General features: G+C 46.1%; 1 protein-coding gene across 1 annotated transcript in view; it reads left to right on the top strand.

Moving 5' to 3' along the window:
- Positions 1-25,819, top strand: part of SORCS3 (sortilin related VPS10 domain containing receptor 3) — a 549,191-nt gene that overhangs the window by 410,216 nt on the left and 113,156 nt on the right. Inside the window, exon 8 of the mRNA XM_036265289.1 lies at positions 20,180-20,269. Coding sequence (XP_036121182.1) covers positions 20,180-20,269 — 90 coding nt within the window. The remainder of the gene's footprint in view (positions 1-20,179; positions 20,270-25,819) is intronic.

The following is a 25,819-nucleotide window of genomic DNA, read 5'->3' as shown; positions in this document are numbered from 1 at the left end:
ACAATTCGTGCCCTGCCCATTCGGGAGCATGAATGATGACACAGAACAGAGCCTTAGTAAGCAACAGCAAGAGGTGTGTGTGTCTGTACTGAACCCGGTCCCACCCTCTCGTCACGGCACGGCGGGTGACCTATATGACATGGATTCATCCACTCATTCTAAGTTTCAATTGTATTTTTAAAGAAGTATGATACTGGCCCTGGCCAGTTTGGCTCAGCAGTTAGAGCGTCGGCCTGCGGTCCAGAGAGACCCGGGTTCGGTTCCCGCTAAGGGCATATACCTCGGTGCAGTTTGTCCCCGGCCCTGGTTGGGTTATGTGGGTGGCAACCTCTCTACGTGTCCCTTTCACATCGATGATTCTCCCTCTCTCTCTCCCTCCCGCTCTATCTGAACAAAATATGGGGAAAAAAAAAAGAATGATACTGATTTATCTTCAGGTATCTAAAATCCAAGAGGACAAAACAGATTGATAATAAAGAACAAATGAAGTACTCCAGAGGGGTGGAGAAAGAAAACATTGAAGGAGGGAAGGCCATCCGAGCTGTACCAAATTCTTCTCCATGTCCACAGCTAGACCAGTGACACTGTGTAGTCCATCTACTGCCCAGTGCCACTTTCGACTCCTAGTGTTGTCGTGAGGATCTAGTCCAAAGAGAAGCCCCTGGCAGAACAAGGCGGGCAGCAAGGGCATGCCTGCAGGTGATCCGAGGGTAATTTCGGAACTGTAGTAAAGCCAGTCGGTACTTTGGATTCAGGTTACTCTTAGCTTTAAGAGTTCTGGCTGTAAACATAGAAAAATAACACTGCTGTAAAAGGTTGGGAGATGTTCTAGAAGTATTAGCAGTGAATAAGGACTAGTAACCAATGAACAGATATTCGGTAAAACCCTAAGTATGACAGGGGCCATGGAGCACAGCAAAGGCGGAAGACATTGTCCCTGCTCTCAAACAGTTTAGGATTCAAGTAGCTAGTGGTCTGTTGTGGTCAAACAACAACAACAACCAAACAACACCTGAACTTGGAGACCTGGGTTGTAGTCAGGACTCTGCCACATGCTGGGCCAGTCACTTGGACTCTCAGGGCGCTGACTTCTTCATCTCCCTACAATGCACGCATGCTACTTGCCCTGCCTACATTGGAAGGTTGTTGTGAGGATCAAGGGAGATAATGAGGCTTCAAAATGCTTTGAAAACTATACAGGCCTATAAAATTCAAGAATCAAGAGATTCAGCCTTACTGTTTTGTATATGTACATTCTCTTTTAAGGATTTCTATAAGCCGATCACAGAAAAGATTGCTAAATCTTTTCCCCCAAATTCATTTTTAATTATTCATAGATTCAGCTATATAGTCACTTATGTGCATGATAAAAATCTTTCCACATATCTTTCTTTGAGCTGGTTAACCAAGAACCCAACTGCTAATGGTGTATATGTAACTGTAGATACTCGGGTTTAATTGTCTTTCAAGACTCTTGAGAAACTTTTTGTAACATCTCGGTCTGCAGCTCACCTGGGTTTTGATACTTCATGTAAGACCCTGCTTTATGCATCAATTTCGGAGGAAGGAAAGCCTCTACTGCATGGCCATTGTATCCCTAATAAATTGTTATCTTTCTGAAAGGAAAGAAAGCCCCGAGGCAGAAATTAATAGAGTATAATTATTCAAAGAAAATCTATTTGGCAATATTTTAAATGATGTTAATTTGGTTTTAATGGGAGAGATTTCGCATGTTAAATAAATAGTAATTTCATCATTAGGGACACATTTACAACACAGGAGTTTAAAAGGAGATGAAAGAGTTGCAGAGATAATCTTCAAAAGAAATCCAATAAAGGCATCTTCAGGTGAATATTCTTGAAGAACGTTCAGAATCTTAAGAGTGTTTACCAAAGCCAGCACTAATGGAAGATCTTTAAATAGCATGTAGCTGGGGTGTGTCTCCTCTACATGTCACGGTTTTTAGCAGCTTGATGTAAAAGTTGCTATCAGTATTTGAAATATTTCCATGAATAAATGCAAATGAGTGTGATTGTGAAGTAGTGATGTTCAGTTGATCTTTGTGTTGAACATCTCAGGTGTCCCATCTCACATCCTCCTGGCTCACATTAGCCCAGAAACCAGCTGTGCACAGAGGCGGCTTGATAGCATCTTGACTCAGCTGCACTGTGAGCTGCTTGCTTTTTGTTCTGGGGCTGATTTCTCTGCAAGAGGGATGCTCGCAAGAGACCCCTCAGCCAATCTGGCGCAGATGCAAACCTTGAAGTGGAAAGTGTCAAGACCTTTTTGGACACTTTGACCAGTAGGAGTGAAGAGCGTGTGGTAAGTACTCTTCTCTTCCTGAGTCTGAGACTCATTCTCTCTGCGTCTTCACAGGGTCCCCCGTGGGATGGAGCCCAGTTTCTCTTAGTCATACCAGTTTAGTAACATGTCCTGGGTGGCTTTCTCTCCCTCTATGATTCCTACTTCCAAGTTCAGCCACTTCTGTTCCTTATGGTCATTTCTCAAAAACAAATGAACAAAGACTACCCCCCCCCCAAAAAAAACCCCTCTATCTGCATAAAAGCCTTTGTTGCAGGCTCTGCATTTGAGGAGAACTCAATTCAAGACAACCTTGAAAGATTCTCAAATTTATTGAGTCCCTACGATATATCCAGTTTATAGAGTGAAGAATGCAAGAAAAGTAGAATCAACTTAATCCCCCTGTAAAATTTCTCATCCCAAACACCCAATCCCATCCTTTGTAACTTCTCAGGGATGTGGCTTTAATGATTACCCTACTTTCCCCTATATCGTTCTCTTATTCATCCCTATTTCAGGCTTCCCATCCATTTTTAAGTATTTTTAAATACCTGACATCCTTAAATTCAAACAGAACTTCCTTGGAATCCCACGCTCTTCTCTGCAAATGTTCCGTCTTCCATTCACAACCGAATTCTTGAGAGCTGTTCCTTTTCATTAGTCCATGTTCTCACCCTTCTCTCTTTAACCCACTGAAGACTGACTTCTGCGTCTGCTACTCCACTGAAATGACCTTCGTCAGGTTCATCAAAAATACCTTAAAATTATATCCTGAATACGCCTCTCAATAATTAACTTAGTTGACCTGTCTGCAACATTTCAGTCTCGTGGCTGCTTCTTTATTGAAGGACTCTTTTCCCTTGGCTTCTTTGATAATGTGCTGCCTGGCTTCTCTCCTACCTCTCAGCACTATCTTCTACACAGACACCTCTTCCTCTGCCCACCTTTTAAATATGAGTTGGCCTCAGAGCCCTCCGGAGGTTCCTTTTCTCTGTGCACACCTGCGCTTCTCCCCCGGATTAATCCCACCCATTCTCACAGCACAGCCTGGAGCACTATTCAGATGCTAAGGAGGCCCCAGTGTCTCCTGCTGAGACAGAGGCTCCGGGGAGGGACTTCTCATTTATAGGATGACCACCGCGCCTGCAGGCATGGCAGTCTCTTCGTTCCACTCAGAGCCTTGCTGTGCATGTCCCTAATAAATTATTAAGATTTATGTCTTTCCAAGAGCTCTGCTGAGGCCCCCATGGAAGTTACAGTATTCGTTTCTTACTGGGCCAAAATAGCAAGGAAGGTTTTCCCTTAGTCTCAGAGACTGGTTCTGTAGTTTGCTCCATATGATTATGTATTTGCCTTTCTGGTAGTACATGGATGGCATATGTCTGGTTCAGGGACGTCAGACGGTTTTCACTTTGTGTATCACCTCTGAGTAATTGGTACTCGCTGCACGACCAGAGGCGGTGCTATTGTGGCTCAGTAGGAGAGACGGCTGTTGATGATTAGTGGTCTCCATGGGCATGAGACGCGAGAGTGGAGGCATGGAGCCTGTGCAAGGCGTTTGATAGGATAGGTGGCGCTCGTCATGCCTAATTACCCACAAGCCTCACATGGTGAGAGGCAGCCTGTGAGTTCTGGTCTGGGAGGTGGGCTTGTCCGGGGGACCACAGCATTTTTATATTCAACTCAAAGGCGTGAGATCAGCTATATAACTCGCAGTCTTTTCCACTGTTTGGAAACTGCAATTTCCTATCTTCAAAGCAGCGATTCTTTAGAATGTTCATTCCACCTGGCCGCACCATCGATTTTTACCCACCAACAAGCCAACTGGAAGAATGGATAGAAGGGACCTCGCATTTATTTAGTGTCAAATATATGTCTGGCATGTTTGCATTTTATTTTATTCTAGCCCATTTGAATTGTCCTAGGATCTCCAGTTGTTATTTTTCAGTGGAGGAAACCAAATTTCAGAGAAGTTTAGAGAATCACCCTTCGTCATCTACCTCAGTGAATCAAGATAGGATCTCAGGACTGCCTGGATTCATAACAGATGACAAAAGAGGACAATGATAAACGTCTCACTTTATTTCCCCAATCTGAAGATCTTCACGTTAGCACTGAGTAGCGAGTGTTCCCAGATGACTGCAAAGGAGAAATAGGCGCACGTTGGCCCCGTCTTGGTAGATTTGCGGGCAGGGAAGTCTCATTCCACTCCTTGTTCAGTGGACTATTTGTCTGGATCTGTTTCAGTTTTGTTCCAGTCCAGATACTTTCTGCATCGTCAACCAAAGCAGGGCTTCATGGGGTTCGGGACGATGTAATCACATCTGCACCTCTGAGACGCGTCCCTCAGAAACACTTGGAGGATTGTTCAGACACTGCACGGGGGAGCCATGGGGACTGAGTGGCAGTGTGTTTAATCTTCATTACCATCTCTAGCTCCATTTCTTCAGCCTTCCGCACTTGCCCTGTACCTCTTGTCATGCATTTTTCCCACTTCCATGATGCTTTTCGGGGTCCAGCTTCTTTTGGGCCCCGCTCTAGGGGGCAAAGGAGCTGTTGAATCGTGATCTAGAAGGGTTTCCCTAATGTCCTTCCCTGCTAAGTCCCAGCAAGTCCGGAACACTCCCTCTGCTAAGCCCAGCTCCCAGGAGGGTCCCTTTTCTGGGGCTTTTCTCCTATTAAAGATAATCATGTTGTAAAACAACGGTGCTGATGATGAAGGTGCTTGGGATGCTGATTGAGAAGTTGACTCTTAAGTCCGGTTCTCTTACTATCACCACTCTAACTAGGATATGGATCTATTTCCGAGGTCCAGCTTTAAAAAAAATTGTAATCACTCTGCCTTTAACTCCATCGTTAGCTAAAGGGGTAAACAAACATTTGGATTTCCGCGAGCAGCTTTTAAGAATCTGACTCTGAGAGCCCTCATGATCAGGCAGAGCAAGTTCTTTTTGGAATGTAATAGTGGCAGAGCCGGTGGCTAATCTATTGACTTGATTTGATTGAGCACCTACTAGGTACCCAGAGCTGTAATAGGTTCTGTCTGAGACAGAAATATTGATTGATTGATCCATTCATTCATTTAACAACCATTAGCTGAACACTTAATATACTCCTGTCACGGTTCTAAGTGAAGGAGATACATGGCGAACAAGACTGAAAGAGTGGTTGTCATTGTGTCTTCCGTCTGGACGAGGAGCTGGGACTTGTGGCCAGACACACTCCGGGAGCGATGCTCAGAAGCGCTTCCTGGAGCAAGGGAGATCTCCGAGGCATGATGTGATCAGAGTCACTTTCCCGGAGACGGCAGGGCTCAAGCTAGTTCTCAAAGCAGATAATGGAGTTAGGAGTCCAACTCCCGGACCAGCCGGTGCTCCAAGGAAAAGAGACTGTGGCAGGAAACCATGTGACAAGATAGGGTGGGCAGCCTTCCTGGACTTAAATCTGGTCTCACCATTAACTCATTCTGTGACCTTGGACCATCACCTTCCTCCCTGGAGCTCAGTTTCCTTAGCACAAAATGAAAGGATCGCATCAAAGAAGAGCTTTCAGCCCGGCCAGTGTGGCCCAGTGGTTGAGTGTCGACGCTTGCGCCAGAAGGTCACTGGTTCGATTCCCAGTCAGGGCACGTGCTCAGATTGTGGGCCCGATCCCCAGAGGAGGGCAGGAGGCAGCCAATCAATGTTCTCTCTCATCGATGTTTCTATCTCTCTCTCCCTCTCCCTTCCTTTCTCTCTAAAATCAATAAAGAAACATATTAAAAAAGAAAAAGAAAAAGAAATGTAAAAAAAAGAGGGAGGGTAGGAACTGTAGCAGCACTACTTCCCACCCAGCCTTTTCTTCACCCTTTGTGGACACCCGCAAGGCATTGCTGCCGAGGTCTGGAGCTGTACAGACCCACGGGGAGGGCAGGGCCACAGACCCACGGGGGGGGCAGGGCCACAGGCCCACGCGGAGGGCAGGGCCACAGACCCACGGGGAGGGCAGGGCCACAGACCCACGGGGGGGGCAGGGCCACAGGCCCACGGAGAGGGCAGGGCCACAGGCCCACGGGGAGGGCAGGGCCACAGACCCACGGGGAGGGCAGGGCCACAGGCCCACGGGCAGGGCAGGGCCACAGACCCACGGGCAGGGCAGGGCCACAGGCCCACGGGCAGGGCAGGGCCACAGGCCCACGGGGAGGGCAGGGCCTCCTGGCTCCGCCTGTTCCCTTCACGCGGAAATTCCAAGTCTGCTCACTCTCCACAGCACTCCGTCCAGTCAGACTGTTATTCACAAGTATTTCCCAACGTACTTCTTCCCTATCAGAATTTTAAAAAAAAGATATCTGGGATATAATTAATTTGTCAAGAGAGTTGCTGAGTTATTCTTTTGTTCATTGTACACACATCCACTGAGGGCACAGTATGGGGACAGTGCAGAAATAAATAAGAAAGCTACGATCCCTGGAGATCATGCAGCATATTGGAAATGAGTATACAGATGAGAGAGACAGAGATCCCTGACGTGGGAGGCTTCTAGGCTAGTGAGAGAGAAAGATAAGAAAAGAACAAACAAAAATAATTGGGTATTGTGATAAATCTATGAAGAAATAAGTGTAGTTCTGATAGACAATAATAACAGAGAGGACATTTCATTCATTCATTTATTCCATCTGTCCCTCAATCAACACCTCTGGAGGTGCTGCTCTCCACAGAGCGGAGACCCCGCTCCGGCGATGCTGTGGTCGGTAACACTAACCCTGATACTCCTCATGGGAGTTTATGACTTGAAAGATTCTCATCTCTGACCATTATTAGGAGGCAAAAGTATTTTAAAAATTAAAAGCATAAATCCAGAGAAAATGTGTGTGTGTGTGTGAAATATCCACGAAGTTTGCTTTGGAGACTGGGACAGAGGAAATGATTTCATGACAGGCAGATGTACACGAAGACTCTCCTTCCCCTTCCTAAACTGGGAGTCAGAAGGTCTGAACAGAAATCAATCGCGGCAATTTATTTTTAACTTCTTTCTCCTCAGCCGGGATTGATTTTGTCTTGGTGATCAATGGCACGGAGAATAGCTCCGCGGCCCGAGCAGCTGTTCAAGGGCTTGGTCTGCGCGGCCCCACATCTATCGAACGGAACATTAGAAGCTGATTAGGAAAGTAATAGAATGAAGATGTTTAAAGGATGGGCCTGATTACCCCGGCCTCCCTGGTGAGGGCTGCCTCCGGGAGGGACCCTGCCGCAGGCGGCACAGGGCAGGCGTGTGCGGACCAGGGCCTGTCCCCAGCCCGCGAACCCAGCGGGGTGCAGCAGGGAAGAAGGGAGGCAATTCGCTTCTTGTTTGCCAGCCCGACTGACTTCCACCCTCCCTTCCTTTTTAGCTCTCTCCTGTCCTTCCTCCTGTATTCCATCTTGGCTACACCAACTACTGTTCGAGTTGGAACTGCAAACGAAACATCTGTTGCATAAAAAAAGAAAGCACGACCTTGATTGGCTTTTCCCTCTCTCTGCTTCTCCGGCTTTAAATTGCCAGATTCTTTAATTCCCACTCTCTCCTCCTCCTTCCTTGTTTTCTTCTAATTCAGCGTGTGTGCAAGGGGAACATGAATTTAGCCACTTTGCCCGCTCCCTCTGGCCAGGCAAGGTGGCTGAGACTTTCTTCTCTGGAAAGTGTAATAACGCGCGGTGGTGATTCCAGCGAACACGGTCAGGATGGAAAGTCGGTCGCTGCCAAGGCCAGCGGTCCCAGGCTCCAGCATAAACACCTGCAGTTTGCACGCCGGCCTCGGTGACCATGGCCTCCAGATTGCAGTATGGAGAAAAAATCAGTGCTCTTAATATGCCTGTGTTTATTATTTCACTGTGCTCTGAAATTGCTTCCCAGGGGCTCTGTGTTCCGGGGGGAGGGAAGAGACAACGTGCTGGTTCCGTACTCCCTGTGAAATAGCTGAGAAGGTCCTTGTGAGGTGCATTGAACAGTCCTCTTCTATATATAGTTCTCAGCCTTTTCTTGTTCAAGATTTGTGCTCAGCCTTCTGTGATTTTTTATCTCCTGGTTAATTTTCTTATTGAATAATCTGTGGTTCTTGGAGAATCAATTACATATAATAGTAATGGCTAAGACTTACTGAGTGGTTAGTGTGAGCTAGTCTTATTATGAATGCATTTAATCTGTATGATACTCTATGAGGTAAACCCTACTCTTAACCTTCATTTCATTTCTTTAAAAAGGCACAGAGAGGGTAAGTCATTTTCTGAAGATCACACAGCTAGTCTAGAGTGGAGCAGAGATTTGGCCTAGACCAGTTAACCCCAGAGCCTCCTATCTCAACCACTACACTTGTTCTGCTCTTTAAATGAGTAAGAGTCACAACGGACACTCTTATTTGCCTGAAGCCAGTTGGGTCAGGGAGTGTGAAGGGGCAGTAAGTAGGAATGGAAAGCTTTAACACAAAGTAGCTGCTTAAATGGTGTTTGCGGAGCCATCGACTGACCACAGAAGAAACGGCAGCATAAAACTGGGGATAGGAGTTTAAGACGGCCTCCTGGGACCCAGGAAGTGAAGGGACGTGAAAGATAGCAGATGTGGCATTTTTGAGTCCTTGCTTTGTGTCAGGCACGTGTTGGGCCTTGCGTCGTGAGTGTGCCTGAGGGACTGTTTAAGCAGGAGACGAAGCAGTTGCGTGCCTTCCCAAAGACCCGTGCGAGCCAGCGGGAAGAGTTTGGCTTCCATGTCTCCGCTTACTTTCCAGAGCTCGTTGCGAATCTTCACAACAAACGACTGAATAAGTAACCCCAAAGGTACCAAAGACACAGTTTGTAGTAACCCAGCTGTAACTCTTGGGCATTTTCCTGAAACAGAACTGCATTTCTGATATGAACCACCTTTGCAAAGATAAACAAGAGAACAAATAAATTATATAAGATTACTGAGCAGTGTGGCGTAGACTCTCTGTCAATGTCGAGCAGACATGAAGCACAGTGTTGAGGTCGGATGCTGCGCTGCAGAAACACTTAGTGAAACTGTACACGCCCACTTTTCTTGTCATTCCCCCGAGTGCCTTTTCTGGAACCAACAACCAGTGACCCACCCTCTTGGCTCTCTCTTCCTGTGACCTCTCCAGCTTGCTGGTGATCCTTTTCTTCTTTCAAGATCCATCCCTACCTTACCCCCCCCCCCACTTTTCTCGACATCTCTCCCTTTGTTATTTATTTATTTATTTTTATCCTCACCCAAGGACATTTTTGCATTTATCTTCAGATAGAGTGGGAGGGAGAGAGGGAGGAAGAGAGAGAGAAACATCGATGTGAGAGAGACACATCGACTGGTTGCCACCCACACAACCCCAACCAGGGTTGGGGGCAAACTGCAACAGAGGAACGTGCCCTTAGTAGGAACTGAACCTGGGACTCTCTGGTCCGTGGGCCAACGCTCTAACCACTGAACCAAACAGGCCAGGGCCCCTTTATTTGAACAGTTCAGCCATTTCCTGGTTTCTCCAGTCTTCCAGCCTCAAATTCAGCATCCCATTTAGCAAACAGACTATCTTTCACGATTTAGAACCCAATCTTTTCTTAAGGCAGTGGGAGGGTAAATAACACCTGCTTATATACTAAATACAGTATGTGCACTTGTGTGTGCATGCATGTGCTGATGCATGTCACGCTGCGGAGAGTGATAGAGGAGAGTGTTATGCTCACACATCTGGATCTAGACAAGCAGGAGTTGGAATTCCAGCTCAGCACTTAGCCATTTCCGTATCTAGTTGTATCGTCTGTAAAGTGGAGGCCGGAAGAATATGGACTTGTGCCCAGCACTGATTTCACTGCAGTTCTAGAAGGAGCATGAAAATAAGTCGAATGAACTACTATGGTTCTGAGGAGAGGATTTCTCCATTTAATGGCATCTACACTTTACCCAGCTCAGGTACCATAGAGTTATCACTGATTGTAGGTGGGCATGTGTACATCTTATACGTTAGGCTTATTTTTACCAAGAAATGAACCCCATGAGGCCATGGCCCCAGTACCTGACCCAGCCTGGGCACAGTGCTGAACAGGGACTTGCTGATGGATTGGTAAACTGGTAAATGTAATGCATGGTAGAATTGGGGCCAGAATCCATAATGAGATGTCTAAACGTGATTAATGTTCCAGGAATGGCGTGAGTTTGGCCAGACCTTTAATTAATAAGTGAATTCAGCAGTGGGTGGGAAAGAACCTCTTATAATCGACTTCCCCATTTCCCACAGGAAAGCACACTCTCTAACCGCCTTGCTTTCCGTGTTGTGTTGTTGCCAACCACTCAGAGGCATAATTGATGTACAATCATGACCTATTTGTAAAAATCCATGTAATTATCTCCACTTTGTGTTATTCTGATCTTGACTTAGTAAACACAGGCTGACAACGTGAAAAGTGACAGTGGTTTCAGTTCAGAAGACCTGAGATTGTCTCTGAACCTCACCTTTTAGCAAAAAGCTGAGCTAAGATGGCCTGTCTGGGCCTCTGCCCCTTAGTTCTAAAGTCAGGATGTAATTAGACTTCTCTTGTAGGGTTATGCTCTGACCAAATTAGATTAAGTCCATAGTTCGAGAACTCTATAACTATTGGTTGTTAGGACATGGGTGCTGGCTATTAAGAGAGGGTAAAATAGGAACAAGACACATTATCTACCCTCAGAGATATTTCAGTACAAGAGAAAAGCTGTACCCACTTTCCAGTAATTCAGGACAGCTTCTGTAAGTGCAACCAGAGGGCCACAGGCAAAGAGCCATGGGAAGCAGAAGACGACAAGATGAAACCCCACTGGGAAACAGGGGTGTGGGGTGGCTTCATTAAGGAGATCGCTTTTGGCCCAAGTCACTGTGAAAGTCACTGATGCTGGAGTCTTCTAGTGATCTGGGTCAGGATGAATCCCTCCGGGCACCTGCTCCTAAACTAGTCATTCTTTGGAAAGGCTCTACAGTAGATACGCTAGGTTTATTCAGGTGTGCATAGTATCGTGACCATTGCCAGGATTTAAAGACCCAAGTTCAAAACGAGGCTCTGCCACTTGGGAGCTGAGTGATCTTATGCATGTCAATGAACTCACCAGTAAGCAGGGCTGCTTTAATGACTATCTTCCCTACATGGTCATTGTGCACAAGAGCAGGCAGTGCATGCGGAGTGGTGAGCACAGAGCCTGGCTCTCCAACAGTGGTGCTTCTGCTGGTGGGGGGCAGAGGGGTGTGACCAGGGCGGGCAGTGGGGAGCTCTGAGAAGTAGCAGGTGGTATTTGACAAGTAGTCATGGCTCTCTCAGGGAGGAGGAAGTGTTTTCTAGGAAACCTCTTGACAGATGGTTTAAATCCGTCCATTGCTGTCCCGAAATGCACTCATGAGGCATGCGAATCCCATGTTTGTGAAGTTGTGTTGTAGTATCTAGCTGTCCATCTGTATCTCCAAGGCTGTCTGGAAATCCTGTGTCTCAAAGAAGCATCGCTGCTTTTCTAGAAAATTAATGCTTCTGTTTGCCTTGCCCTTTTAAGATATTTACAATATCTTGAACATATCAATAACATGAATCATTTTCCCAGCAGCTACATGCACCTGCCATTCATCCCATGTGACTGAAGACACTTGTGTTATATAGCTCTTCCCCGTCTCCTGCTGACCTCGTCACGTTCCTTACTGCCTCCAACGTTTCAGTTGTGGATAGCTGTAGCCCCCCGGGCGGTGTCACTGCCCCGCACAGTCAGCAGAGTGGGTGTGTCTGGATCCCCAGCTTGATGTCAGTTGTACAGCTGCTATAACAGAACACCATAAACTGGGTGGCTTATAAAGAACAGAAATTTATTTCTCACAGTTCTGGAAGTTGGCAAGTGTAAAATTCAGGCACTGGCAGATTTGATGTCGGGAGGGCCACTTCTTGGTCCCTAGTTATCTGTGTCCTCACAGGAGGGAGGAGCAAGGGAGTCTCCAGCGTCATCTCAAGGGCTCTAAAGTCACGTGTGATGGCTCCACCTTCATGACCTGATCACCTCCCAATGGCCCCGCCTCCAAGGACCATCACATTGGGGGTTGAGTTTTAACATATAAATTGGTGAGGTGGGGGAGAAAGATTCAGTCTGTTGCAATTTGCCTATGAAAATACTTCTAAAATCTTTAGGTTCTGAGACACATACCACAGATCATTCTTAACATCCTAATCATTGTATTTGTAGAACACTACAGCTAAATGAAAGCATTTTATTGCCTCATCTCATTTACTTCTCTGTAAGAGAAGCGTAATTATTACTCATTCCATTTTTATAGAAAAATAACCCTGCAACTCCGAGCGGTTCATTAGCATGCCTAAAATCTCATGTCTGGTAATTGATTGAGCCGAGCTGAAATCACAGCTGCTGCAGATCCCAGACCCTTACATATTCTTTCTTCGTCTCCTTTCCCACCGCTTTGTTTGAATTCGATGAAATTCTGGGATACTATGAAAAAGAGGTTAGTGTCTGGCTTGGGAAGCTTTTAGTCAATTAATTGACCTCATAATGTTCACCTGTATAAAGGAAATAGGCTATGGGATATTTTGAGTCAAAGAGAAAAGCTTATATAATAGTAGGAAGACTTTATAATCTGGACTCCTAATAATATCTTCTCTAGCTTCCCCTCAGTTCCATCTTCTACTAAAACTATATTAAACCCAGTCTGTAAAGAAAGGGGTCAATTTTGATAGAGAGAGGGGGAAGGAAAGTGTTTTGATAGTAAGCTTTAAAATTTCTGTTCAGGATTTCCATGGGTCGTGTTGTGTGCACGTGCACGCGCCTGTGTGTGCGCGTGTGGGCATGTGTGTGTGTAAGCTCTAGCATTCTGAACCTGGAACATTCAAAGTAGACTCTCTAGGTTTTAACTTTTTACCAATTATTTTATTACCTAGGAGTATCCAGATACTCCCAAATTTTGTGCTTCAGGATGACAATTAAAATCCACATTGGTTCTTTTATATTTCTGCACTTTGCCTTCTTACCATCCCCCCTCCAAAAAAAATCTAGGAGAGGAAACACAAAAAAACTTCCATTTTGAAGGGTTAGGTGGGTATCTCAAGAACTTCCTCCCTTCCCTCTAAAACCTAAAAGCCAGAACACTGAGATAATGCGTGCAACCATTAATGGTTAAATCTCTGGCAAATGGTTAAATCTTTGGTTTTGTGGCCTCCATGGGCGGTCTTGGTGAAGTCATCCTTGCTGAGAACAAGAAGAATTTCAGCCCTCTGTCCTTGCTCAGTTCTGACCAGGTGGCCCACGTAGCTACCCCAGCACTCTCCTCAGCCTCCCGTTCCATACATAAGCTGTCCCCATGGTCAGTCACCATAAGACCTCCAACGAGCTGGCCCGAGGCATGGAGCCCTTAGCATGTGCCGGGTTCAGGGCTCTTTCCTTGCTACATTGTGTGTATTCCTCATGATAACGTGTCCATAGGTAGTATTAACATTTCCATTTTCCAGAAGAAATTAGGAAGATTGAATTACCTGTCCAAAGTCACCAAACCAAGTGGCAGAAGCAGGATTCAACCCCAGGTGTGGGACCCCAACCAAAAGTGCTATAATGCTTAAAAATCAGAGGAAAGGCTGGACTCTTTGAAGATATATAACTGGAAACTTATCCAGTCCATGCTCTGCATTGTGTTTGAATAACCGACTCCGGGAATGAGGCATCCTGCTGCTGCTTCTAGTGCTGCTGTGATCCAGGCGCACAGCCTTGGCCCGTGTTTTCCAGCTCCCTCCTCTGCCTTACTAACATTCCCCACAGGCAGGGCAGCTTCACGGAGCTTCTTGGCAGGGCTGGGGGAGGTGGCAGTCAATTTGTAAGTGTTTCCTGGCCAATGAGTGTGCTGGCAGCCTCAGTACACGTCTTCCTTGTAACACCTGCCCTACACACACACACACACACACAGCGAGAGAGAGGGAGACAGAGAGAGAGAGAGTCTATAGTGTCTAGTATCCCATATCAAATCTATTCTTGGTGAAGGTGTTTGGGGTTATTATGTTAGGCCCTGCTAACAAATGTTTATGTGCAAATCTGTTTCAAAGGAGTTTCAGCCCTAGAGCGCGTGTTGTGTTATGTACCAGACTCGCTCTCTCTAGATAAAAGTGCATATTCCATTAATGTCATAGAGCCTCCAGGACATAAAGTGAGCAAACACGAGTTTGACAAACACTAATATTCAAGATCAAACAGCCTGTCACAGGAGACGGCTAGTAGGGTGTCATTGTTCCCAATGCTGTGCCACGGTTTTGGTTCAGATACATCGCGCGGCACCTTAGCAAAGCACTTTTGAAACGTGAGCTCAAGATGGCAGCGGTGACGTAACCCGTCAGGCAGAAGCTCCCAGGGTCATCCTGACACAGTAACACCCTGATGAAACCTATGACTATTTACTGACTCCGGTGGCCTGCCAGTCAGAAGCCTGCTTCTTTGTTCTTGAAAAAGAAATGTGATCTTTGAAGGGATTATGTAGGTGGAAAGGAAGAGAAAGCCCTAACAATGGCAAGATTTATTTGAAATAATCTAAATAGAATTAATGAGCAAGGAAATTGGAAAAGTTAATTGTGCATCATACCACCTCGGCTGTCCCCTTTTGTTTCTCTGCTGAGGAAGAAACGGTGCAGAGGCTGTGCGTGGCACCCAGTGCGAGCCTGCAGAGGTGGGCGGTCATTTCTCTCGGCTTGGACTGATTATTCCCATTATAGCGGGCCCAGCAAGGTGCTCCAACTGGAAAAGCTTCTAAATGTCATTTTCTATGAAGGCTACAGCCAGATTTATTTCCATTATGGTCCCTCTTATTCTCAGATTCCAAAGCAGCACCATTCACTCCTGTGCAACAATAGAGCATTGATTTCTCAAGGCTGAGAAATTGATATGAACTCTCACATAGAAATATCCACCCTGCTGGTAGGCATCTTATCGGGGAAATTGGACGTTGAGTGACATGGGATCCATTCCCCTCCGCAGAGATGGATCAGCGTAAGAAACTTGGTAGTCAGGTAATCTTGGGTTCAGATTCCAGCTTTGCCATTTATTTGTGGTGATTCTTCAAAGACTTGAAGGCTAGTGTGCACACAAGAACAGTGCTTGGCACGTAATAAATACTCAAAAACATCATGTTATAAATATTTTACCTTGTCAAGTACGAATGGTGTTATTAATAATAATATTAATAGCAATCATTATTGTGGATATAAGTAATTATCATGAATGTTAAGTACTCATCACATAATTAATACTCAAAGATGTTTAGTTTCTGCTTTTCTTCTCAGATTACTTATGCCCATTTTTGAATTCTTGAGACACTATGCATTTTTGTCTATCTAGTCCAGAAACAGGCCCAATATGACTCAAAGCCCTCTAGTTTCAATTTTTAGGGGGCATTTCTCTCTCTCCTCCTTGGCAAGCCATTACCTAGAAACAAGATATAAATGCAAAACTAAGTCAGGTTAGACTCGGTCATGGCAAGAATGGGAACGCGTCAGAAGAGACAGATGTGTTTAATGGTCAATGCACTTGTCCAAAGGAATCATTTTCACTGGCCGGGAGCCCAATTAAACCTGTAAAATGGAAATGCAGAAAATCAGATTAACGAGCCAGTCATTAGTGAGGAAAAGACCCAGCTAATTCTGTGTTTAGCATGACGGATGGGCCCAGAGCAAATAATTGGATGACATTCATCAAATGTAAAATAAAAGGTGTCACTGAGAGGGAGAATGGTAATAATCTCTGGGATTTACAATGCCAGCAAATTTGCTTGTAAGGAAGAGAAAAGTTCATGAAAATAGATTAATAGTCACTAAACTTTATTCCTTCCTGCGTGGTTGCCAGAGAGCCATACAGAGCAGGGGGGCCGCCGCTTCTGCCTGGTGTCGGCCCAGCCTTCCCAAAGCTCTGCTCCGAAGGGGGAATCCTTCAGTTTGGAGGCGAGTTCCTGTGACCATGTGGGGACTGGAGAGTTCATCTCTACATTATGGTTTAGCTACTAAACACGGGAGGAAATCAAACTCCAAGTCTTTCTAGTTAAGCAGATTAATCACAATTCATTATTCAGTTAGTCAGTAAGTATGGACCCCTGCCCTGTGCCTGATACTTTGGGGGTATGCTCATTTACAGGTAAGGGTCCCGGTTAGGCTAGGGTCACATCCTGGCCGTGACAATGAAAGGCTATGTGATGTTGGGCAAGTCAGTTGACCTTGCTTGCCTCAATTTCCTGTAAAATAGAAGTATGATCTGTATCTACACCTCTATATAGTTTACATAGGTGTATGTACATATTACTTAATCTATAACATGTGTCTGCGTGGCATGGTTTATAGACTGCTTATCCCAGCATCTTCCATGTAGTAAGCATGTGCTGCATCGTAGTTCTTATCACTCTTTTATCACCTTGCCTCTTCTCCTCTAAGAAGACATCATTTCGAAGGTGCAGCATAAACGCCAGAACAGATTTTTCTGGGAATATGAAGAAACACAAACATATTAACATATGCCAGTTTCAGAAATTAAGATGTTGGAACCAATGGAATCTATTGTTGCAATGAGATGAATGGAGGACTCATCTTAGTCACCTGAGGAGGGAATGCAGGCTTAGAGCTGAACTTGACTGGGTTCAAATGTGTCTTATCTTAGGCCAGTCACTCAATATGTTATAGCTTCTGTAGGGTTGTCCTGAGGATTAGAGTAGATACTTTATATAAGGGCTGTATGCAGTTCTGGAACATGGGAGATGAACTCAATCAATGACATTTGTATCATTATCTTTATCATCATGTATTCACTAATAACCTACCATGAGACCAGCTCTTCCTAGGAATCAGGAGGTTGCAACCTTTTAATAAGACATGGAGGGATAATCATACAGATATGTGTACCACCAGAGTAGACGTGGAAAGTGCTATAGAAATGGAAATAATGAAGTTCTGGAGCTGAGACAAGGGAGAAATGATAATAAATTGGTGGCATCCCAAAATGAATGGGTCTCACACTGAGGTTGAAAGCATCAGCTGGAGTCTGACGGTGTGGCCAGCACAAGAACAGACCTGTAGGACCCCAGCTTGACACTGCTGTAAGATACTGTGACATCAGAGGGACTGGGAGAACCTCCGGGCTCCTCGGGCTTCATGAAGCCCCTTAGCAATTTAGATCATTCGATGGTGTATCTAAGGTGTAATTTCCATCTTTATGATTACGCAACCATAAACTCTTTTAGGTTCCGTGTGTGAGTGTGTGTGTGTGTGTGAGAGAGAGAGAGAGAGAGAGAGAGAGAGAGCGCTTGTGCAGGGCTCCAATAGACATGGCTGGGCCCATGGGTGGGCCCCGAGTCAGCAGGAGCAATCACCCTCAGAAGGACAACTCTCTTTTCCTCCTCCTCTTTCCCCTCCTCCTTCTCCTTCTTTTTACATTTTTATTGATTTTTCAGGGTGACATTGGTTAATAAAATGATCTATGTTTCAGGTGTACCATTCTATAATACACCGTCGGTGTTGTATATTCACCACCCCACGTTCAGTCTCCTTCCATCACTATTTATTCCCCCTCCACCCTCCTCCACCTCCGCCCACCCCTTTGCCCTCTGTTCTGTACTCAGTGGCTTGGCAACCCCAAGGGACCCAGCCTTGGTCTGTGGTGCTGATAAGAGGCCTGAGGGTGCTGTCATCTTGTGCCTTAAGGAGGTGACTGGGTCTTCTGGGGAAATGCTTCTTTTCATTGCTGAGCTCTGGCGAGCCCTCAGAGACGAGACTTGTGTTCCCTAATGCCAGTCTAATTCACTAAGGGTGGGCTGGTGAGGTTCAGAGTGTCCTATGGAGAACTGATTTTTAAGCATATAATAAGTGACCAGAGGACGTATTTTTGAGTTGACCAACTTTAGCAGTGGGTACGGGCTCTCCTTTGGGGTAATGAAAACATTGTAGAGGTGATGGCTGCACAGCATCGGGACGTGCTCAATGCCACTGAAGTACACACTTGAACATAGTTAACTTGTTATATAAATCCCACCTCAATTAACAATGACAGTATCATCATTGTCAACGTAAAACTCGGGAAACTCACCACTTCGGAGGGGAGGCGGGGCTTAGGAGAGGTGAGGAGCACAGAGGGGCATGTGCGTTGTCATTACAGTTGTGTTTCTGTGCTGCTCCGGGGGTGTGGTCCCCAGAACAGCAGCGACAGCAGCATCAGGAAACTAACAAAAAGGCAGTTCTCAGCCGCTACCCTAGGCTGACTGGATCAGAGACTCTGTGCGTGCAGCCCAGCAGGCTGGGTTTGAACAAGCCTGCCAGGCGATTCTGACGCACGCTAACATTTAAAAACTGAGCTAGGCTTGGGGTGGGCAGATATGTTTAGCAGTGTTGGTTTTACAATTAAAAACAAAACCAGATTAACCAAACCAATAAGTAAATAAGATCATACATGGACTAATGGTAACTGTTCAGAGCCAAGGATTCGATTTTAATCTGAGTCTATGTCGTCGAGATTTATTTTAAAAAGAAAAAAAAAAAAACAAAAAAAAAGACTTCTCAGCAACTCATTGATCTTAATATGTCAACACCCCACCTCGAAGCCCAGGCGGAACAATATAGATGCAGAACAGATGTCTTATCAAAAAAAAAAAAAAAGTTCTGAACGCAAGACAAAAATGATTCTAATTAGAACTCAGAGACGTACGGATGGCGGCGAACGTCGGGGAACCAGTGTCTCCTCCGGGTTCACAGCTGCAGACTTTGCACGAAGCCTTCCCACGCACGGTTCTGCCTTCACGCTGACTGACAGCTGCTCGACCTGGCAGCGGCCGGTACCTGATTTGTGGGCTCCCGTCCGTGCGGAGCCGGGGAGCCAGGGGAGACGCTGTCTCTCAGAGTGGGGAGTGATGGGTGGATTTCAATAGAGACGTCAGACGCCTCCTGCTCCCAGCAGCCGCTGGGATGGGCGCCAGGTCTGGCCTGGAGCAGGACGGGCCTGTCTCCAGCAGGTGCTCGGCCCTAATGAGAACAGAGCTGGTGCCTCCAGGAATCGCCTTCTCAGCACAGCAGCCGGGGTGCTGGTGTCGTCCCCCGACTTTCTCCAAGCGGGCTGTTGTCTCCTCTCCGGAAGATTAATGTCCCCGAGGCAGGGCGGCCGGCGAGAGCAGCCATCTGCAGAGCTGCGCCTGCTGGCAGGACATTTAGCCAAACCCAGCCAGAGGCTCGTTTCTCGGGGGGTTTCCAGTTTCCTCTAAGGATCCATATTTTCCCAAGTGAGGTCCCAGTCTTGACGGCAGAACTGGGACTCACACCCAGATTTCTGACTTTTAAATCCAGACTCTTTGCCTGATGTTTGAGGCCGTTAAGGACGTGTTGGTGGAAAGTCAATACATATCTGCTTAATGCATTCATGTGTAAATATAAAGGGTAAAACAGTGTGCTTGGATCAGAAGTGAAATTAATTTCAAAGTAATAACTTTAAGCAATAGTAGTTATTTAGATCAAGGGAAAAAAATTCCTTTGGCCATCACATCATGGTTGTAATGGATTAAAAATTGTTTAAAAAAATAATAAACATCATGGGTACAGCTCACATCGATAGCTTCTCTGTTTTCAGCTGAACGTAATAGGTGGAACATACGCAGAGCACAGTGACCAATACACAGTCCACCCGGGGGAAATGCCATCCAGGGAAAAGACTGTTGTCATTGCCCACTATTCTCTGAATGCCATACCATGGGAGCAACTCAGGGTGCCATGGGATTAGAGGTTCAGAGCCAACAAGGAAGGGATATTCTCTGCAAGGTTATCACAAACCATTGTGACCATTGATGGAGTGGCCAGTACCTTCCAACTTGTGTCAAAACCCGTGACCCCACCTGACCTCTTTGTGTTTCTCCATGTCCCAGGTAACAACTGGAGGGAGAGCCAGCTACTACGTGTCCTATCGAAGAGAGGCCTTCGCTCAGATAAAGCTGCCCAAGTACTCGCTGCCAAAGGTACACGCCACCTGCTGCCCTGGGTCCTGCCAGACAGAGCGGCGGGGAGAGGCTGCCTTGCAGGGCTGTGGGAGACAGCGGGCATCCAGCCTGACCTGCCACTGTGGGCTTTGGCTTCTGCTGATGGTATCGAACCTGGGTACACAGGCAGGAGTTTTGATTTGCTATGACTCAAACATCCCACGTAACTTTGGGTCATTCTCCAGGAGTGGTGCTGAGATCTCTTCTGAGAACCCCTTCCTTTTGTAAGGGCCTTCCTGCCGAAGAGAGGGGTGGGCTCAGAATGCCCCCGGCAGGAGCACCCACACTATGTATATGCCCAGAGGTGCCCAGGTGAGGCGCCTGGTTTTCTTGCTTCTCCCTACATTTTAATGCTAAATATAAACACACTGCCTATACTTCCACTCCCTCTACCACTGCGACTAACAAGAAAGGAATCATTACTATAATTTTAATATCAGATGATAGCATGCTAACTCCTCTATTGAAAAATCACAAAACTTAAGTGTATGGACCCCGTTTCCTGTGACCACTGGCTTTGGGGAGAAGATGGATCTTAGAACCTCACTGTGAACATGGACAGGACATCATTGTGTCACCTAATGAGGCAGCAAAGAAGCAAAGTCTCAGGTTGGCCATATTTCAGTGTAATGTTACAAAGACTTGGGTTTCTAAGCCAGTGCTAGGAGACATACTATGAGTGCAGAGGAGGAAGAGGTTGTGGGATAAGAAGGTGAGTGGTTGTCTACGCTCTGTTCCTTTGCATTTGTTTAGTCATGTATGCAGGTATCGATCCACTCATCTGGTTGTCCCTTCTTTTATTCATCCATTGAACCAGTCTTTCGAACATTTGCATGTTTACTCTGCCAGGCACCACACTAAGGTCTGTGGATAGAATAGTGAATGAGACAGAACGGACCCTGCCTTCGTGGAGCTTATATTCTTGTAGAGAGGAGACACTGCACAATTGCAAGGGTAGGGGGTGTTATAAGCACAGAAGCTCAAGGGTCATCATGACATAAGGGTTGGAGCTAAACAAATATCAGCAGTGAGCACACGTTTCCTGAAGAAAGTGATGTTTACGCTGATAAAAAAAACACAAACAAAAAAAAACGGGGGAATTAACTCTGCTAACTCGTTTTGAGGAGGCCAATAGGAACTATGTGCACAGGTCCTGTTTTAAGAGAGAATATGGTTGATTCAATAAACTACAAACCATGTTGAGTGACTGGCTTGCAGAGAGACAGGCGAAGAGGCTGATGAGGTGGGCAGGAGCTGTATTAATAGCCTCAGGGAGCATGGGAATCGATGTCTCCACCCTCTCTGTGATTGGCTTTTGAAGGACCCCTGTATTGTGGTTGCAGGATGCACCCATCAGATATTCTAAACCCACGCAGGCCCGGACAAAATGAGAAAAGGGATGCTCATAGTCACACTTCTTCTCAGGAGAAGTACCCCCTGCAGGACCCTGATGCTTTCCATGTATTGGCCTAGGAAAAGAGTTTCAGCAACTTGGCAAAGCATCTTTCAATGTAGGTCCTATTTTATCTGAGCATGTGTGTTTCTTTTATGTATTTTTAACCTTCTCATGAAAACAAACAGTTCTCTGTCCTGGGCAGCGTGGCTGCAGGTGGGCACAAATAAAGCCTGGAATTGATCAGAGCCCTAGAACACTCCATTAGCAATCAGCAGACCCGTGGCCATTTATTGTGATGGAGACCCTCTGTGTAGCCCCTTTGATAGAACTTCATCCGGGACGGCTTCTCATTAATATGAGGGTGGCTGAGAAAATAGCTGGATGGTTATTGATCCCCTTTATGAGCTGACATTGTCCCAGATTTTCATGGGAGGTGAAGACAGAGGGGGTGGGGGGAGATTGGTTCTTTCCATTGTTTAAGAACGGAAATGGCATTTAAGGAACTTGTTGCTGTTCATGGAGTACTGCAGCTGGGCATCTTGCTTAAAACAAAAACAGAGCCCTGGCGGTGTGGTTGGGCGTCATCCCATGCACCAGGAGGTCACAGTTTCGATTCTGTCAGGGCACATGACGCACCGGGTTGAGGGCTTGATCCCCAGGGAGGGGCATGCAGGAGGTAGCCGATCGATGCTTCTCTCTCAAAGACGTTTCTATCTCTCCCTGTCCCTTCCTCTGTAAAAAAAATCAATAAAGACATATTTAAAAAAAACAAAAACAAAAACAGAGAAGCTCCCTTCACCACTGCCCTCGCGCCTCTACTCCAGCCTGTCTGCCCGGAATGTGCTTGCCTGGGGCGCTCGCAGCTTTGGAGGGTTTTGCAGAGGCGGCTTCCTGGGAGCGGCAAGCTGGTGCCGAGTCCTCCGAACCGGTCCCTGGGCATCTCAGTGCAGCGGGCGCCACAGGCACGCGGAGGGAGGGTGGGGAAGAAGGCGAAGGCAGCCTGGCGGCTTCAGGAAGAGGTGCTGGAGCTGTGAGGGAAAACCTGGGCTCCCCTCCCGGCTGTGCTGCCCAAACCGGGAGCCAGGGCCTCTGTCTGGGCAATGCGCATCCTGCGTCATCCGCCAAAGTGGTGAGGAGTCCAGGAAAGCTTTGTTGGGAGAGTGCAAAGTACTGGGCAAGTCTAAGCAGTGCTGGGGCGGAAGAGGAAAGACAATAGATGCCCTTACCCCGCCTGGCGTGGGGATCTGTGCCATGGGGTCGCGTCCCGGGCTGCCCCTGGACTCAGCGCTGCCCCAGGCCCCACTTCACCACTTTGACTCTAATGCACCCCTTTGTGTCTCTTAGGTGCTGTACTCATTCTCAAACTGCTCCTCTAATAGTCATGTCTGCAAGAGACCATTTTGATTTCATGTTTGTTTATATGTCGACTCAGTTTGTTAGTGATGATTTTGAACGTTACCTGAGTCCGGTGACTCAGGAGAACAGCAATATTTAAAAAATTCCTCCCCTCTTCTGTGTTCCTGGAACTACGAAGAACTCCCCTTCCCCATCGTCTTGTGATGACACCGATGTCCTCGGGTTGCTTTTGAGCGAACCAGACTCCCGCTCTTAATCTCGTAAATGACTAGCTGAACTGTTGGCCCCTCCCGACCACTATGTACAAAATGCTTGCTCATTTGTCTTTACCAACTTACGTTCAGCTTTGCTTCTTCCCTCAAACCCCTCAACGCGGACCCGCCCGTGAGCATCTGTGAGCGTTGGGAGCTCATGCACGCGTTGGAACGCAGGTCAGCCCCTCTGAGAACCCCCGACTGAGCAGAACAGTTTCCTTTCCGACTGCTGGGTCACGCCACCTGCTCCCCCACTCTGCACACCTCGTCCTCTGCAGCCTCGCTGTCCACCTCCCCGTAGGGGTCCTTCTTTACTGCTTCGCGCTGAGGTGCTTGCAATAGGAGGGCCACAGTGTTGCAACAGCCTTTTCAAATGAAGTCTCTTTTTGCCTAAGTCTGGCTTTGTTTTCATTTGACAGTAGGTTACAGTTAATCCCATTATGGATAATAAGAGAGAAGAGAGGTAAATATGGTTTAGAACATTTATTATAATGACAATGGCAATGATATTAACCTTTTCCTTAATTTCCTCAGGAAAACTGTTCTTAATTTTTACATTTCCCCAAATGCTGATTTATCGTCACAGACAGTTCTCACTTGGTTTTCACTCCTCAGCTGGTTGCCCTCGGCTCCCACACATCCATCCCCCACTCCACTGAAACTATTCGAGCCATCGCTATTAGTGACGGCCTGCATGCCGAATCCCCCAAAGTCTCTGGGTCTTCATCTTTTTATACCTCTCTCTATCCTTTGACACTGTTGTGGGGAAATATCCGTATTTGATACTCTGCTCTTTGGAAGTATTTACTTCTGACTTCCATTCCTGCATCTTCTTCCCCTGGCCACCCTTTAAATGTTGAGATTTCTAAATTCTTTTTACATTCTGCATGGTTTCTGCGTGACCTCATCCCTTTTCTTCATGTCGGTGCCTCCTATGTCCACAGATCCAGCTGATATCTCTCCACTGATCTCTGGACTGCATCCCCAGCTGCCTAGTTCAAGTTCATCCCCTTAATGGTTTCATTTAATAACCCCAGAACTGAGCTCAGAGTCCCTACCTTAAATCTCCTCCTTCTCTCATGTTTACATACTTCATTCATTCATTCATTCATTCATTCATTCATTCAGTAAGCTTTTGTTAGATGTCTACCATGTGCTAAATACTCTGATAAGTACTAAAAATAAAGTGATAAATAAGAGAGGCATAGTTTGTGAACCCTGGAAGTTTATAATCTAATGAGAGAGACAGACATCAAACAAATAATTACACTAACAAAATATTTAATTACCATGTTAAAGATTACTCTAGAAATGCAGAGAATTTTGTAAGTTAGATATCTGAGATATTACAGATATGTCCCTCTCACTTATCCCCTGTAGATTCCACCTCCTTAATATCTCACTGCTGCATTTCGTAGGGTTATGGAAAACCCAATCCTTAGTTCAGGCCCTCGTGTGTTGCCACCTAGACTGTTGCAATTACTTTTTCAGTCTTTCTCCCCGATGCACTCAAATCTACTCTTTATACTGTTCCCCAATGACTATGATTGTGTAATGAAGCTAATCTTCTCCAACTTAATCTGTGCATTGATCAACTCTAATCTTTTCTTCCTCCTGCTTAAAATCTTGTGATAGCTTTGTATTTTCTTCTGGGAGAAGTTGGGTGTACCACACAGAACCCCTGGTGATGTGGCCACTCAATCCTCACTGACCTCAGGGAAAAAAGCTGCTTTCAAGCTAGTCCAGGTCCCACACATTTCCTTGAATGTTCCCTACTTCCTCTCCCCAAATAAGCCTTCCTGCGCCTGTCACCCTTTTCAGTACCTCTGTAAGGCCACAAGCATGTGCTGCCGCCTCCAGGTGGCACCTCCCTGAGCTTTGGCTCTGCATTTCGTTCCTCTCTGTGTCTGTGGTATGGTGTTTGCCATGTGGTATGTGCTCAATAACATAGGTCTTCCTGTAATGAGGACCCAGGTTATAAGAGAATGTTCTAGTAACAGGGAAGTATTTTCACTATTTTCTCCTAGGAAGTCACAGGTTTAGGTTTTCCAAAAGCAACTCTGATTCACCCAATTACTCTCTTGGGAGGGGGGAGGGGGCTGTTATTTATATTTGCTTTAGTATAAAGGTGACACATGCTTTGGCGTTAGATTAGGGGAGCAGAATTCAGGAAATAAACTTTATTATCCCTCAGATCCCTGTTCAACCAAATTTAACTAACAGGGTTTTTCTTTGTTCTTGAAGACTTGCTCTCAGGTTATTATTGCTTGGTCCCTTATTCAACTGTAAGACCTACTAGAAGAGAGGACACATAGTTCAGAGCTTTTAAGAATGTGGTTCCCCAGATTGTATGCACCAGAATCATCTGGAGAGTTTCTTTAGATGGCAGAATCTAAGGCTCTTCACCAGACATCTGAATCAGGACCTCCGGACTCAGGAGTCTGCATGTGATGAAGATCTCCAGGTCATTCTGATATACACTGAAGTTATACCCCACTGATATGGAGCTTAGCTTCTTGATTA

Source organism: Molossus molossus, unplaced genomic scaffold, assembly GCF_014108415.1.
Source record: "Molossus molossus isolate mMolMol1 unplaced genomic scaffold, mMolMol1.p scaffold_m16_p_17, whole genome shotgun sequence".
NCBI classification, from domain to species: Eukaryota; Metazoa; Chordata; class Mammalia; order Chiroptera; family Molossidae; genus Molossus; species Molossus molossus.
The sequence above is the reverse complement of the archived record's forward strand: the minus strand, read 5'-3'. Positions and strand labels throughout refer to the sequence as shown.